This window comes from Salvelinus fontinalis, chromosome 15 (genome assembly GCF_029448725.1).
Source record: "Salvelinus fontinalis isolate EN_2023a chromosome 15, ASM2944872v1, whole genome shotgun sequence".
Classification (NCBI taxonomy): Eukaryota; Metazoa; Chordata; class Actinopteri; order Salmoniformes; family Salmonidae; genus Salvelinus; species Salvelinus fontinalis.
In genome coordinates, this window is record NC_074679.1 from 9,477,586 (window position 1) to 9,494,208 (window position 16,623).

General features: G+C 42.2%; 1 protein-coding gene and 3 long non-coding RNA genes across 4 annotated transcripts in view; all 4 read right to left on the bottom strand.

Moving 5' to 3' along the window:
• mslna (mesothelin a) overlaps positions 1 to 3,796 on the bottom strand; it is a 37,660-nt gene extending 33,864 nt beyond the window's left edge. The window contains exons 1-15 of the mRNA XM_055862387.1: positions 3,552 to 3,796; positions 3,332 to 3,444; positions 3,040 to 3,146; positions 2,738 to 2,914; positions 2,402 to 2,610; positions 2,205 to 2,299; positions 2,008 to 2,036; positions 1,817 to 1,838; positions 1,689 to 1,716; positions 1,502 to 1,586; positions 1,214 to 1,360; positions 919 to 1,130; positions 705 to 808; positions 471 to 589; positions 208 to 375 (exon numbers count right to left, since the gene is read on the bottom strand). Of these exons, the coding sequence (XP_055718362.1) occupies positions 208 to 375; positions 471 to 589; positions 705 to 808; positions 919 to 1,130; positions 1,214 to 1,360; positions 1,502 to 1,586; positions 1,689 to 1,716; positions 1,817 to 1,838; positions 2,008 to 2,036; positions 2,205 to 2,299; positions 2,402 to 2,610; positions 2,738 to 2,914; positions 3,040 to 3,146; positions 3,332 to 3,444; positions 3,552 to 3,796 (1,860 nt within the window). The remainder of the gene's footprint in view (positions 1 to 207; positions 376 to 470; positions 590 to 704; positions 809 to 918; positions 1,131 to 1,213; positions 1,361 to 1,501; positions 1,587 to 1,688; positions 1,717 to 1,816; positions 1,839 to 2,007; positions 2,037 to 2,204; positions 2,300 to 2,401; positions 2,611 to 2,737; positions 2,915 to 3,039; positions 3,147 to 3,331; positions 3,445 to 3,551) is intronic.
• Positions 3,797 to 4,767: 971 nt separating this feature from the next.
• Positions 4,768 to 5,319, bottom strand: LOC129812132 (uncharacterized). The gene is made up of 3 exons (XR_008752987.1): positions 5,263 to 5,319; positions 4,975 to 5,121; positions 4,768 to 4,891 (listed from the first exon to the last, which is right to left on the bottom strand). It is a non-coding gene; the product is annotated as an uncharacterized LOC129812132 (long non-coding RNA).
• A 3,215-nt stretch (positions 5,320 to 8,534) lies between these two features.
• On the bottom strand, positions 8,535 to 9,087 carry LOC129812133 (uncharacterized). Its single transcript, XR_008752988.1, has 3 exons — positions 9,031 to 9,087; positions 8,743 to 8,889; positions 8,535 to 8,659 (listed from the first exon to the last, which is right to left on the bottom strand). It is a non-coding gene; the product is annotated as an uncharacterized LOC129812133 (long non-coding RNA).
• Positions 9,088 to 15,601: 6,514 nt separating this feature from the next.
• LOC129812134 (uncharacterized) lies at positions 15,602 to 16,053 on the bottom strand. Its single transcript, XR_008752989.1, has 3 exons — positions 15,984 to 16,053; positions 15,770 to 15,873; positions 15,602 to 15,654 (listed from the first exon to the last, which is right to left on the bottom strand). It is a non-coding gene; the product is annotated as an uncharacterized LOC129812134 (long non-coding RNA).
• Between the last annotated feature and the right edge of the window lie 570 nt (positions 16,054 to 16,623).

A 16,623-nucleotide genomic window follows, 5' to 3' on the forward strand; every position in this document is an offset into this window, starting at 1 on the left:
CATGACCAGAGTTCCTCAACACTGCACAACTCATCACGGCATTCCATCGAGCTTTGCCGGTAATAAATTAAAGTACAAGAATGATAGGTTGCTCGTTGCTCATTTGTTGTCTTTCACTATCCACAAAGGGAGACACAGGAAGACATGGAGATTGCTATTTGTCAAGATGAAATCATGCAGTTTTTTTTTATCTCAAAGGTGCATTACCTCTTCCTTTGCGGTCAGTTGCGTCAGAAACTCGTCAACATTTTTGAAAGCGTCTCCTTCCTCCAGCCACTTAAACACAAGTTTAATGTCATCTGTGTCATTCAATGCCCCAGAGGTCAATGTCAACTGTGCCAATTGGGTTGGGGTAAGCAGCGACAGTGATTCCATCTACAAATAGAAAAAGAAAAGTGGCGCATGTCAGTGATTGGCACGGTAATGTTAATGGGGGGATAACCATCCAGACAAACACCTAGGCCACTTACGCTGGAGAAGTCAGGATTGAGGACTTGTAACTCCTGCAGTTCTGCAAAAACAGAAAAGATGCCAACGTTCCTCTGGAGCCAGTCCATGCTTCCACTGGTGTTTGAGACACAGCCGGGATCTGAAACAAAAGCAGAGTTAAACAAATGGACTTTAAGTTCCCCTAAGCAGATGAGTTCAATGGATTGGCCCAGAGAAGTGTGGATGTTTTTGTGCTTTCCAGAACCATTTATTACCTGATGAGTCATTTCTTGAAAGGAATGGATAGATGTAATGAGTGAAGATCACTTGTTGTTGCTCTCTGTCCATGGAGGCTGATTGGCTGCTTAGAGCATCAATGCTGAAAGAGAACAGAGCCTATGTTACCCATGTTATCTTGACTTCTTATTCAATTGTAGGCATATCACCAATTGTATTGACGATGGCATTGGGTATCATGGCTTTACATACACAATTTGGTAGGTCTGACAACTGAAGTTCTTTGAGCTGAGACAGGAGAGGAAATTCCTAGATGCAGATGCCAAGAATGGACGGAGCATCTTCTGGAACAACTTGTCCACGAAACTGGCGTCGTTCAGCTGTGCATTAATGAAGTTGTTGATTTTGACATCTCCAATGGCATCAAGGACCTGTGGCATAGCTGGACTGCTGATGTTGGGGTTCTGGAAAGGTTATAAACAGATGTATATTGACAAAATCCACACATATTGCCAACATTTTGTTTTAATTCTGGGATTCAACATACCATGCTGGAGTAATTCAGAAGAGCCTGGTCCAGAACAGCAGCATTGTTTTGGAAGAACAGCTTCCACATTTCTGTTGAGTAAGTCTTTTTGCTCGACAATTGGCATTTCAGGATCGTCACCAAGTTGTCCGCTGACGGAAGAGTTGTCTTAAAGAAAAGAATGCAGGGACGTGAACCAAATTAGACAACTGTGACATCAACATGAGTAACATCAATAAAGAAGATGAGGACGAGAGAAATGTATCTGTTGCTACTGACAACATTCAGTGATGAATTGAAAAAGCTTACTGAGGAACAGGCATATTCAGAGATGTTGAAATTGCAAAGGGATTCATAGGAATTGCCAATCGACATTTGTTGCTTCAGTTGTGTGCTGTAGGAAACGGTAATAAAAATACATTATTAGTTTACAAATGATACCTTGTGTGTCTCAATGTCTTACAACCTGCACTGTGCAAGACAGCACTGAACCCACCTGTTAAATCCAGCACAAAGTTGTTTCTCTGCAAAAGAGAACATAAAAACAATAGTTCTTCAGACACAAAGCCTAAATTGCCAATCTGATTCAAGAAAATGTCAATTGCACAGCTAGCATCAACTTACCATTGACCAATGTTTCTTTGCACTATATGGGGGGAAATAATATTGTTACCAGTGTGAAATTAAATGAGAAAACAAAAGAGATGCTTTGGCTTTCTGAACAATGCCACAATGCAGATCCCAGATGCATGGCCTTTCCCGTATCGTAAACAAAAGGTCTATTTGAAATAAGATCCCATTCAGAGAGTACTTACCACAATTAAAGCTGGAGGCCTTGAGCAACCTTTGAGGGAGATAATTTGAATAAGGTCACTCAATCAATGGGAAGATTTCGGAGCATATGAGAAAACAAAATAACAGAATGCCTTTTTGGAGATGTTTAAATCTTCTATAAATGCTGGGCTCAGATGATACAGTGTCTGTTGTTGAAAAAGATCAGTTTATCACATACGTTGGAATGTCTTCATCAGTGCATCCAAGCTTGACTTTACACCCTGTGAGAGGTGAGGCGGAAGAGATTCCAAACTTTGGTCGAGACCCGTAAATCTGAGAGAAAAAGGAAAGAGAGACATTAGCGCAGTCTTTTGTCAATCTGTACTTTACGAGATAGTGCTTTGTACGTTTGTTTGGTGTAAAGTAGTCTCTTACATGGCATTGTAGGATTCACAGGTGATGTTTAGGGGGATATCATCCAATCTGCCAGGATGGAAGCTGGCCAGCAGAACAACCAGATTGACTTGGAACCACAGCTGGAAGTCTTTTGGCTCAAAAACGTCAAATTTGGGAGCAAGAGCCATCAAGGTCAGGTCCAGCATTGTGTCTCTTACGGCTGTGTTTGTGATGATAGTGATGTTTTCCTGGAAAATAAATGGTTCATGGTTTAGGAGGACATCCATTCATCCTGATTGTTTTGTCAGAGGAATTTGTCGAGAGCCATGTCTCAACTGTACAAGGTCCATTCCAGCCAGAGAGTGATGTACTCACCTGCTTGGTGACTTCAACAAAAGTCACAAAGAACTCATTGAGCTGCTCTTCCCTTGGAGATTCCAGCAAGCTGATGAAAATGTTCTTCACAAGAGTCTCATTCTCCAGAGCGCCAGTGCTTGGGTCCAGCATCAATTCAGCTTTCTGGTTTGGTGAGAGGGAGTCTAGAACTGCCACCTGGAGTGAAGAAGACAACAGAATACAATGCATTAGCCCTCTAAATAGCCAATATTCCACACATGAGCAATGCCAAACTAGTCAATTTTGATCATGCAAAGAACACTGGCAAACAATTGTTTTACCCCTGAGATGTGGAACTCTTTGAGATCTGAATAGGTTGTGTACTCGGAGTATGAACCCAGGTTGATTGCAAGCCAGTCTTTGTCATCGTGGATGTCCTGCCTGCAAGCTAAAAGACATGTATGGCCGTTTTGATTATTTAAAAGTGGAGTACATTGATGTTATATTCAATAGACAAGGAAGCAACATGCCAACTGTTCACTCCTTTCAAACAAAGCACACTTCATCCAGCAGAGGCGATGAACAACCAAACAGAAAGCCAATGAGCACAACAACCTGCTTGGTGAGCCCTACCTGGTCCATTGATGAGGTGTACAGATTTCCTCAGGTATTTCAGCAGGACGCTTGCGATTCCTTCTCTTCTCTCCTGAGTCATTTCAGGGAAAGCGCTGTCCATTCCATTTACACTGTAAACGGGAAAAGATACACTCATGACACTTCCACCCCACATTTGCAATAGATTTTCGTCATGGAAACCATGGCTAATTTTAGCAGGAAGTTGGCCCCTACTCACATGACTTGGTAGTTGGTGCAGTTGACGTTTGAGGTAGCAATGGTGAGCATGACTTCATTAAAACTGGGGAGGATGGGAATCAGCTTTACTTCGAACCATGCAATCCAGTCCAGCGTTTCGAACTCTGGGAATTGAAGGCTGATGATGTTGAACGTCTGATTCATCATCACATCTCTCACGGCTGGATGGATGTCAGGAATCTGTTGAAACACATGACCAGAGTTCCTCAACACTGCACAACTCATCACGGCATTCCATCGAGCTTTGCCGGTAATAAATTAAAGTACAAGAATGATAGGTTGCTCGTTGTTCATTTGTTGTCTTTCACTATCCACAAAGGGAGACACAGGAAGACATGGAGATTGCTATTTGTCAAGATGAAATCATGCAGTTTTTTTTATCTCAAAGGTGCATTACCTCTTCCTTTGCGGTCAGTTGCGTCAGAAACTCGTTAACATTTTTGAAAGCGTCTCCTTCCTCCAGCCGCTTAAACACAAGTTTAATGTCATCTGTGTCATTCAATGCCCCAGAGGTCAATGTCAACTGTGCCAATTGGGTTGGGGTAAGCAGCGACAGTGATTCCATCTACAAATAGAAAAAGAAAAGTGGCGCATGTCAGTGATTGGCACGGTAATGTTAATGAGGGGATAACCATCCAGACAAACACCTAGGCCACTTACGCTGGAGAAGTCGGGATTGAGTACTTGTAACTCCTGCAGTTCTGCAAAAACAGAAAAGATGCCAACGTTCCTCTGGAGCCAGTCCATGCTTCCACTGGTGTTTGAGACACAGCCGGGATCTGAAACAAAAGCAAAGTTAAACAAATGGACTTTAAGTTCCCCTAAGCAGATGAGTTCAATGGATTGGCCCAGAGAAGTGTGGATGTTTTTGTGCTTTCCAGAACCATTTATTACCTGATGAGTCATTTCTTGAAAGGAATGGATAGATGTAATGAGTGAAGATCACTTGTTGTTGCTCTCTGTCCGTGGAGGCTGATTGGCTGCTTAGAGCATCAATGCTGAAAGAGAACAGAGCCTATGTTACCCATGTTATCTTGACTTCTTATTCAATTGTAGGCATATCACCAATTGTATTGACGATGGCATTGGGTATCATGGCTTTACATACACAATTTGGTAGGTCTGACAACTGAAGTTCTTTGAGCTGAGACAGGAGAGGAAATTCCTAGATGCAGATGCTAAGAATGGACGGAGCATCTTCTGGAACAACTTGTCCACGAAACTGGCGTCGTTCAGCTGTGCATTAATGAAGTTGTTGATTTTGACATCTCCAATGGCATCAAGGACCTGTGGCATAGCTGGACTGCTGATGTTGGGGTTCTGGAAAGGTTATAAACAGATGTATATTGACAAAATCCACACATATTGCCAACATTTTGTTTTAATTCTGGGATTCAACATACCATGCTGGAGTAATTCAGAAGAGCCTGGTCCAGAACAGCAGCATTGTTTTGGAAGAACAGCTTCCACATTTCTGTTGAGTAAGTCTTTTTGCTCGACAATTGGCATTTCAGGATCGTCACCAAGTTGTCCGCTGACGGAAGAGTTGTCTTAAAGAAAAGAATGCAGGGACGTGAACCAAATTAGACAACTGTGACATCAACATGAGTAACATCAATAAAGAAGATGAGGACGAGAGAAATGTATCTGTTGCTACTGACAACATTCAGTGATGAATTGAAAAAGCTTACTGAGGAACAGGCATATTCAGAGATGTTGAAATTGCAAAGGGATTCATAGGAATTGCCTATCGACATTTGTTGCTTCAGTTGTGTGCTGTAGGAAACGGTAATGAAAAATACATTATTAGTTTACAAATGATACCTTGTGTGTCTCAATGTCTTACAACCTGCACTGTGCAAGACAGCACTGAACCCACCTGTTAAATCCAGCACAAAGTTGTTTCTCTGCAAAAGAGAACATAAAAACAATAGTTCTTCAGACACAAATCCTAAATTGCCAATCTGATTCAAGAAAATGTCAATTGCACAGCTAGCATCAACTTACCATTGACCAATGTTTCTTTGCACTATATGGAGGGAAATAATATTGTTACCAGTATGAAATTAAATGAGAAAACAAAAGAGATGCTTTGGCTTTCTGAACAATGCCACAATGCAGATCCCAGATGCATGGCCTTTCCCGTATCGTAAACAAAAGGTCTATTTGAAATAAGATCCCATTCAGAGAGTACTTACCACAATTAAAGCTGGAGGCCTTGAGCAACCTTTGAGGGAGATAATTTGAATAAGGTCACTCAATCAATGGGAAGATTTCGGAGCATATGAGAAAACAAAATAACAGAATGCCTTTTTGGAGATGTTTAAATCTTCTATAAATGCTGGGCTCAGATGATACAGTGTCTGTTGTTGAAAAAGATCAGTTTATCACATACGTTGGAATGTCTTCATCAGTGCATCCAAGCTTGACTTTACACCCTGTGAGAGGTGAGGCGGAAGAGATTCCAAACTTTGGTCGAGACCCGTAAATCTGAGAGAAAAAGGAAAGAGAGACATTAGCGCAGTCTTTTGTCAATCTGTACTTTACGAGATAGTGCTTTGTACGTTTGTTTGGTGTAAAGTAGTCTCTTACATGGCATTGTAGGATTCACAGGTGATGTTTAGGGGGATATCATCCAATCTGCCAGGATGGAAGCTGGCCAGCAGAACAACCAGATTGACTTGGAACCACAGCTGGAAGTCTTTTGGCTCAAAAACGTCAAATTTGGGAGCAAGAGCCATCAAGGTCAGGTCCAGCATTGTGTCTCTTACGGCTGTGTTTGTGATGATAGTGATGTTTTCCTGGAAAATAAATGGTTCATGGTTTAGGAGGACATCCATTCATCCTGATTGTTTTGTCAGGTGAATTTGTCGAGAGCCATGTCTCAACTGTACAAGGTCCATTCCAGCCAGAGAGTGATGTACTCACCTGCTTGGTGACTTCAACAAAAGTCACAAAGAACTCATTGAGCTGCTCTTCCCTTGGAGATTCCAGCAAGCTGATGAAAATGTTCTTCACAAGAGTCTCATTCTCCAGAGCGCCAGTGCTTGGGTCCAGCATCAATTCAGCTTTCTGGTTTGGTGAGAGGGAGTCTAGAACTGCCACCTGGAGTGAAGAAGACAACAGAATACAATGCATTAGCCCTCTAAATAGCCAATATTCCACACATGAGCAATGCCAAACTAGTCAATTTTGATCATGCAAAGAACACTGGCAAACAATTGTTTTACCCCTGAGATGTGGAACTCTTTGAGATCTGAATAGGTTGTGTACTCGGAGTATGAACCCAGGTTGATTGCAAGCCAGTCTTTGTCATCGTGGATGTCCTGCCTGCAAGCTAAAATACATGTATGGCCGTTTTGATTATTGAAAAGTGGAGTACATTGATGTTATATTCAATAGACAAGGAAGCAACATGCCAACTGTTCACTCCTTTCAAACAAAGCACACTTCATCCAGCAGAGGCGATGAACAACCAAACAGAAAGCCAATGAGCACAACAACCTGCTTGGTGAGCCCTACCTGGTCCATTGATGAGGTGGACAGATTTCCTCAGGTATTTCAGCAGGACGCTTGCGATTCCTTCTCTTCTCTCCTGAGTCATTTCAGGGAAAGCGCTGTCCATTCCATTTACACTGTAAACGGGAAAAGATACACTCATGACACTTCCACCCCACATTTGCAATAGATTTTCGTCATGGAAACCATGGCTAATTTTAGCAGGAAGTTGGCCCCTACTCACATGACTTGGTAGTTGGTGCAGTTGACGTTTGAGGTAGCAATGGTGAGCATGACTTCATTAAAACTGGGGAGGATGGGAATCAGCTTTACTTCGAACCATGCAATCCAGTCCAGCGTTTCGAACTCTGGGAATTGAAGGCTGATGATGTTGAACGTCTGATTCATCATCACATCTCTCACGGCTGGATGGATGTCAGGAATCTGTTGAAACACATGACCAGAGTTCCTCAACACTGCACAACTCATCACGGCATTCCATCGAGCTTTGCCGGTAATAAATGAAAGTACAAGAATGATAGGTTGCTCGTTGCTCATTTGTTGTCTTTCACTATCCACAAAGGGAGACACAGGAAGACATGGAGATTGCTATTTGTCAAGATGAAATCATGCAGTTTTTTTTATCTCAAAGGTGCATTACCTCTTCCTTTGCGGTCAGTTGCGTCAGAAACTCGTCAACATTTTTGAAAGCGTCTCCTTCCTCCAGCCGCTTAAACACAAGTTTAATGTCATCTGTGTCATTCAATGCCCCAGAGGTCAATGTCAACTGTGCCAATTGGGTTGGGGTAAGCAGCGACAGTGATTCCATCTACAAATAGAAAAAGAAAAAGAAAAGTGGCGCATGTCAGTGATTGGCACGGTAATGTTAATGAGGGGATAACCATCCAGACAAACACCTAGGCCACTTACGCTGGAGAAGTCAGGATTGAGGACTTGTAACTCCTGCAGTTCTGCAAAAACAGAAAAGATGCCAACGTTCCTCTGGAGCCAGTCCATGCTTCCACTGGTGTTTGAGACACAGCCGGGATCTGAAACAAAAGCAGAGTTAAACAAATGGACTTTAAGTTCCCCTAAGCAGATGAGTTCAATGGATTGGCCCAGAGAAGTGTGGATGTTTTTGTGCTTTCCAGAACCATTTATTACCTGATGAGTCATTTCTTGAAAGGAATGGATAGATGTAATGAGTGAAGATCACTTGTTGTTGCTCTCTGTCCGTGGAGGCTGATTGGCTGCTTAGAGCATCAATGCTGAAAGAGAACAGAGCCTATGTTACCCATGTTATCTTGACTTCTTATTCAATTGTAGGCATATCACCAATTGTATTGACGATGGCATTGGGTATCATGGCTTTACATACACAATTTGGTAGGTCTGACAACTGAAGTTCTTTGAGCTGAGACAGGAGAGGAAATTCCTAGATGCAGATGCTAAGAATGGACGGAGCATCTTCTGGAACAACTTGTCCACGAAACTGGCGTCGTTCAGCTGTGCATTAATGAAGTTGTTGATTTTGACATCTCCAATGGCATCAAGGACCTGTGGCATAGCTGGACTGCTGATGTTGGGGTTCTGGAAAGGTTATAAACAGATGTATATTGACAAAATCCACACATATTGCCAACATTTTGTTTTAATTCTGGGATTCAACATACCATGCTGGAGTAATTCAGAAGAGCCTGGTCCAGAACAGCAGCATTGTTTTGGAAGAACAGCTTCCACATTTCTGTTGAGTAAGTCTTTTTGCTCGACAATTGGCATTTCAGGATCGTCACCAAGTTGTCCGCTGACGGAAGAGTTGTCTTAAAGAAAAGAATGCAGGGACGTGAACCAAATTAGACAACTGTGACATCAACATGAGTAACATCAATAAAGAAGATGAGGAAGAGAGAAATGTATCTGTTGCTACTGACAACATTCAGTGATGAATTGAAAAAGCTTACTGAGGAACAGGCATATTCAGAGATGTTGAAATTGCAAAGGGATTCATAGGAATTGCCTATCGACATTTGTTGCTTCAGTTGTGTGCTGTAGGAAACGGTAATGAAAAATACATTATTAGTTTACAAATGATACCTTGTGTGTCTCAATGTCTTACAACCTGCACTGTGCAAGACAGCACTGAACCCACCTGTTAAATCCAGCACAAAGTTGTTTCTCTGCAAAAGAGAACATAAAAACAATAGTTCTTCAGACACAAAGCCTAAATTGCCAATCTGATTCAAGAAAATGTCAATTGCACAGCTAGCATCAACTTACCATTGACCAATGTTTCTTTGCACTATATGGAGGGAAATAATATTGTTACCAGTATGAAATTAAATGAGAAAACAAAAGAGATGCTTTGGCTTTCTGAACAATGCCACAATGCAGATCCCAGATGCATGGCCTTTCCCGTATCGTAAACAAATGGTCTATTTGAAATAAGATCCCATTCAGAGAGTACTTACCACAATTAAAGCTGGAGGCCTTGAGCAACCTTTGAGGGAGATAATTTGAATAAGGTCACTCAATCAATGGGAAGATTTCGGAGCATATGAGAAAACAAAATAACAGAATGCCTTTTTGGAGATGTTTAAATCTTCTATAAATGCTGGGCTCAGATGATACAGTGTCTGTTGTTGAAAAAGATCAGTTTATCACATACGTTGGAATGTCTTCATCAGTGCATCCAAGCTTGACTTTACACCCTGTGAGAGGTGAGGCGGAAGAGATTCCAAACTTTGGTCGAGACCCGTAAATCTGAGAGAAAAAGGAAAGAGAGACATTAGCGCAGTCTTTTGTCAATCTGTACTTTACGAGATAGTGCTTTGTACGTTTGTTTGGTGTAAAGTAGTCTCTTACATGGCATTGTAGGATTCACAGGTGATGTTTAGGGGGATATCATCCAATCTGCCAGGATGGAAGCTGGCCAGCAGAACAACCAGATTGACTTGGAACCACAGCTGGAAGTCTTTTGGCTCAAAAACGTCAAATTTGGGAGCAAGAGCCATCAAGGTCAGGTCCAGCATTGTGTCTCTTACGGCTGTGTTTGTGATGATAGTGATGTTTTCCTGGAAAATAAATGGTTCATGGTTTAGGAGGACATCCATTCATCCTGATTGTTTTGTCAGGTGAATTTGTCGAGAGCCATGTCTCAACTGTACAAGGTCCATTCCAGCCAGAGAGTGATGTACTCACCTGCTTGGTGACTTCAACAAAAGTCACAAAGAACTCATTGAGCTGCTCTTCCCTTGGAGATTCCAGCAAGCTGATGAAAATGTTCTTCACAAGAGTCTCATTCTCCAGAGCGCCAGTGCTTGGGTCCAGCATCAATTCAGCTTTCTGGTTTGGTGAGAGGGAGTCTAGAACTGCCACCTGGAGTGAAGAAGACAACAGAATACAATGCATTAGCCCTCTAAATAGCCAATATTCCACACATGAGCAATGCCAAACTAGTCAATTTTGATCATGCAAAGAACACTGGCAAACAATTGTTTTACCCCTGAGATGTGGAACTCTTTGAGATCTGAATAGGTTGTGTACTCGGAGTATGAACCCAGGTTGATTGCAAGCCAGTCTTTGTCATCGTGGATGTCCTGCCTGCAAGCTAAAATACATGTATGGCCGTTTTGATTATTGAAAAGTGGAGTACATTGATGTTATATTCAATAGACAAGGAAGCAACATGCCAACTGTTCACTCCTTTCAAACAAAGCACACTTCATCCAGCAGAGGCGATGAACAACCAAACAGAAAGCCAATGAGCACAACAACCTGCTTGGTGAGCCCTACCTGGTCCATTGATGAGGTGGACAGATTTCCTCAGGTATTTCAGCAGGACGCTTGCGATTCCTTCTCTTCTCTCCTGAGTCATTTCAGGGAAAGCGCTGTCCATTCCATTTACACTGTAAACGGGAAAAGATACACTCATGACACTTCCACCCCACATTTGCAATAGATTTTCGTCATGGAAACCATGGCTAATTTTAGCAGGAAGTTGGCCCCTACTCACATGACTTGGTAGTTGGTGCAGTTGACGTTTGAGGTAGCAATGGTGAGCATGACTTCATTAAAACTGGGGAGGATGGGAATCAGCTTTACTTCAAACCATGCAATCCAGTCCAGCGTTTCGAACTCTGGGAATTGAAGGCTGATGATGTTGAACGTCTGATTCATCATCACATCTCTCACGGCTGGATGGATGTCAGGAATCTGTTGAAACACATGACCAGAGTTCCTCAACACTGCACAACTCATCACGGCATTCCATCGAGCTTTGCCGGTAATAAATGAAAGTACAAGAATGATAGGTTGCTCGTTGCTCATTTGTTGTCTTTCACTATCCACAAAGGGAGACACAGGAAGACATGGAGATTGCTATTTGTCAAGATGAAATCATGCAGTTTTTTTTATCTCAAAGGTGCATTACCTCTTCCTTTGCGGTCAGTTGCGTCAGAAACTCGTCAACATTTTTGAAAGCGTCTCCTTCCTCCAGCCGCTTAAACACAAGTTTAATGTCATCTGTGTCATTCAATGCCCCAGAGGTCAATGTCAACTGTGCCAATTGGGTTGGGGTAAGCAGCGACAGTGATTCCATCTACAAATAGAAAAAGAAAAAGAAAAGTGGCGCATGTCAGTGATTGGCACGGTAATGTTAATGAGGGGATAACCATCCAGACAAACACCTAGGCCACTTACGCTGGAGAAGTCAGGATTGAGGACTTGTAACTCCTGCAGTTCTGCAAAAACAGAAAAGATGCCAACGTTCCTCTGGAGCCAGTCCATGCTTCCACTGGTGTTTGAGACACAGCCGGGATCTGAAACAAAAGCAGAGTTAAACAAATGGACTTTAAGTTCCCCTAAGCAGATGAGTTCAATGGATTGGCCCAGAGAAGTGTGGATGTTTTTGTGCTTTCCAGAACCATTTATTACCTGATGAGTCATTTCTTGAAAGGAATGGATAGATGTAATGAGTGAAGATCACTTGTTGTTGCTCTCTGTCCGTGGAGGCTGATTGGCTGCTTAGAGCATCAATGCTGAAAGAGAACAGAGCCTATGTTACCCATGTTATCTTGACTTCTTATTCAATTGTAGGCATATCACCAATTGTATTGACGATGGCATTGGGTATCATGGCTTTACATACACAATTTGGTAGGTCTGACAACTGAAGTTCTTTGAGCTGAGACAGGAGAGGAAATTCCTAGATGCAGATGCTAAGAATGGACGGAGCATCTTCTGGAACAACTTGTCCACGAAACTGGCGTCGTTCAGCTGTGCATTAATGAAGTTGTTGATTTTGACATCTCCAATGGCATCAAGGACCTGTGGCATAGCTGGACTGCTGATGTTGGGGTTCTGGAAAGGTTATAAACAGATGTATATTGACAAAATCCACACATATTGCCAACATTTTGTTTTAATTCTGGGATTCAACATACCATGCTGGAGTAATTCAGAAGAGCCTGGTCCAGAACAGCAGCATTGTTTTGGAAGAACAGCTTCCACATTTCTGTTGAGTAAGTCTTTTTGCTCGACAATTGGCATTTCAGGATCGTCACCAAGTTGTCCGCTGACGGAAGAGTTGTCTTAAAGAAAAGAATGCAGGGACGTGAACCAAATTAGACAACTGTGACATCAACATGAGTAACATCAATAAAGAAGATGAGGACGAGAGAAATGTATCTGTTGCTACTGACAACATTCAGTGATGAATTGAAAAAGCTTACTGAGGAACAGGCATATTCAGAGATGTTGAAATTGCAAAGGGATTCATAGGAATTGCCAATCGACATTTGTTGCTTCAGTTGTGTGCTGTAGGAAACGGTAATGAAAAATACATTATTAGTTTACAAATGATACCTTGTGTGTCTCAATGTCTTACAACCTGCACTGTGCAAGACAGCACTGAACCCACCTGTTAAATCCAGCACAAAGTTGTTTCTCTGCAAAAGAGAACATAAAAACAATAGTTCTTCAGACACAAATCCTAAATTGCCAATCTGATTCAAGAAAATGTCAATTGCACAGCTAGCATCAACTTACCATTGACCAATGTTTCTTTGCACTATATGGAGGGAAATAATATTGTTACCAGTATGAAATTAAATGAGAAAACAAAAGAGATGCTTTGGCTTTCTGAACAATGCCACAATGCAGATCCCAGATGCATGGCCTTTCCCGTATCGTAAACAAAAGGTCTATTTGAAATAAGATCCCATTCAGAGAGTACTTACCACAATTAAAGCTGGAGGCCTTGAGCAACCTTTGAGGGAGATAATTTGAATAAGGTCACTCAATCAATGGGAAGATTTCGGAGCATATGAGAAAACAAAATAACAGAATGCCTTTTTGGAGATGTTTAAATCTTCTATAAATGCTGGGCTCAGATGATACAGTGTCTGTTGTTGAAAAAGATCAGTTTATCACATACGTTGGAATGTCTTCATCAGTGCATCCAAGCTTGACTTTACACCCTGTGAGAGGTGAGGCGGAAGAGATTCCAAACTTTGGTCGAGACCCGTAAATCTGAGAGAAAAAGGAAAGAGAGACATTAGCGCAGTCTTTTGTCAATCTGTACTTTACGAGATAGTGCTTTGTACGTTTGTTTGGTGTAAAGTAGTCTCTTACATGGCATTGTAGGATTCACAGGTGATGTTTAGGGGGATATCATCCAATCTGCCAGGATGGAAGCTGGCCAGCAGAACAACCAGATTGACTTGGAACCACAGCTGGAAGTCTTTTGGCTCAAAAACGTCAAATTTGGGAGCAAGAGCCATCAAGGTCAAGTCCAGCATTGTGTCTCTTACGGCTGTGTTTGTGATGATAGTGATGTTTTCCTGGAAAATAAATGGTTCATGGTTTAGGAGGACATCCATTCATCCTGATTGTTTTGTCAGAGGAATTTGTCGAGAGCCATGTCTCAACTGTACAAGGTCCATTCCAGCCAGAGAGTGATGTACTCACCTGCTTGGTGACTTCAACAAAAGTCACAAAGAACTCATTGAGCTGCTCTTCCCTTGGAGATTCCAGCAAGCTGATGAAAATGTTCTTCACAAGAGTCTCATTCTCCAGAGCGCCAGTGCTTGGGTCCAGCATCAATTCAGCTTTCTGGTTTGGTGAGAGGGAGTCTAGAACTGCCACCTGGAGTGAAGAAGACAACAGAATACAATGCATTAGCCCTCTAAATAGCCAATATTCCACACATGAGCAATGCCAAACTAGTCAATTTTGATCATGCAAAGAACACTGGCAAACAATTGTTTTACCCCTGAGATGTGGAACTCTTTGAGATCTGAATAGGTTGTGTACTCGGAGTATGAACCCAGGTTGATTGCAAGCCAGTCTTTGTCATCGTGGATGTCCTGCCTGCAAGCTAAAATACATGTATGGCCGTTTTGATTATTGAAAAGTGGAGTACATTGATGTTATATTCAATAGACAAGGAAGCAACATGCCAACTGTTCACTCCTTTCAAACAAAGCACACTTCATCCAGCAGAGGCGATGAACAACCAAACAGAAAGCCAATGAGCACAACAACCTGCTTGGTGAGCCCTACCTGGTCCATTGATGAGGTGTACAGATTTCCTCAGGTATTTCAGCAGGACGCTTGCGATTCCTTCTCTTCTCTCCTGAGTCATTTCAGGGAAAGCGCTGTCCATTCCATTTACACTGTAAACGGGAAAAGATACACTCATGACACTTCCACCCCACATTTGCAATAGATTTTCGTCATGGAAACCATGGCTAATTTTAGCAGGAAGTTGGCCCCTACTCACATGACTTGGTAGTTGGTGCAGTTGACGTTTGAGGTAGCAATGGTGAGCATGACTTCATTAAAACTGGGGAGGATGGGAATCAGCTTTACTTCGAACCATGCAATCCAGTCCAGCGTTTCGAACTCTGGGAATTGAAGGCTGATGATGTTGAACGTCTGATTCATCATCACATCTCTCACGGCTGGATGGATGTCAGGAATCTGTTGAAACACATGACCAGAGTTCCTCAACACTGCACAACTCATCACGGCATTCCATCGAGCTTTGCCGGTAATAAATTAAAGTACAAGAATGATAGGTTGCTCGTTGCTCATTTGTTGTCTTTCACTATCCACAAAGGGAGACACAGGAAGACATGGAGATTGCTATTTGTCAAGATGAAATCATGCAGTTTTTTTTATCTCAAAGGTGCATTACCTCTTCCTTTGCGGTCAGTTGCGTCAGAAACTCGTCAACATTTTTGAAAGCGTCTCCTTCCTCCAGCCGCGTAAACACAAGTTTAATGTCATCTGTGTCATTCAATGCCCCAGAGGTCAATGTCAACTGTGCCAATTGGGTTGGGGTAAGCAGCGACAGTGATTCCATCTACAAATAGAAAAAGAAAAAGAAAAGTGGCGCATGTCAGTGATTGGCACGGTAATGTTAATGAGGGGATAACCATCCAGACAAACACCTAGGCCACTTACGCTGGAGAAGTCGGGATTGAGTACTTGTAACTCCTGCAGTTCTGCAAATACAGAAAAGATGCCAGCGTTCCTCTGGAGCCAGTCCATGCTTCCACTGGTGTTTGAGACACAGCCGGGATCTGAAACAAAAGCAGAGTTAAACAAATGGACTTTAAGTTCCCCTAAGCAGATGAGTTCAATGGATTGGCCCAGAGAAGTGTGGATGTTTTTGTGCTTTCCAGAACCATTTATTACCTGATGAGTCATTTCTTGAAAGGAATGGATAGATGTAATGAGTGAAGATCACTTGTTGTTGCTCTCTGTCCATGGAGGCTGATTGGCTGCTTAGAGCATCAATGCTGAAAGAGAACAGAGCCTATGTTACCCATGTTATCTTGACTTCTTATTCAATTGTAGGCATATCACCAATTGTATTGACGATGGCATTGGGTATCATGGCTTTACATACACAATTTGGTAGGTCTGACAACTGAAGTTCTTTGAGCTGAGACAGGAGAGGAAATTCCTAGATGCAGATGCTAAGAATGGACGGAGCATCTTCTGGAACAACTTGTCCACGAAACTGGCGTCGTTCAGCTGTGCATTAATGAAGTTGTTGATTTTGACATCTCCAATGGCATCAAGGACCTGTGGCATAGCTGGACTGCTGATGTTGGGGTTCTGGAAAGGTTATAAACAGATGTATATTGACAAAATCCACACATATTGCCAACATTTTGTTTTAATTCTGGGATTCAACATACCATGCTGGAGTAATTCAGAAGAGCCTGGTCCAGAACAGCAGCATTGTTTTGGAAGAACAGCTTCCACATTTCTGTTGAGTAAGTCTTTTTGCTCGACAATTGGCATTTCAGGATCGTCACCAAGTTGTCCGCTGACGGAAGAGTTGTCTTAAAGAAAAGAATGCAGGGACGTGAACCAAATTAGACAACTGTGACATCAACATGAGTAACATCAATAAAGAAGATGAGGACGAGAGAAATGTATCTGTTGCTACTGACAACATTCAGTGATGAATTGAAAAAGCTTACTGAGGAACAGGCATATTCAGAGATGTTGAAATTGCAAAGGGATTCATAGGAATTGCC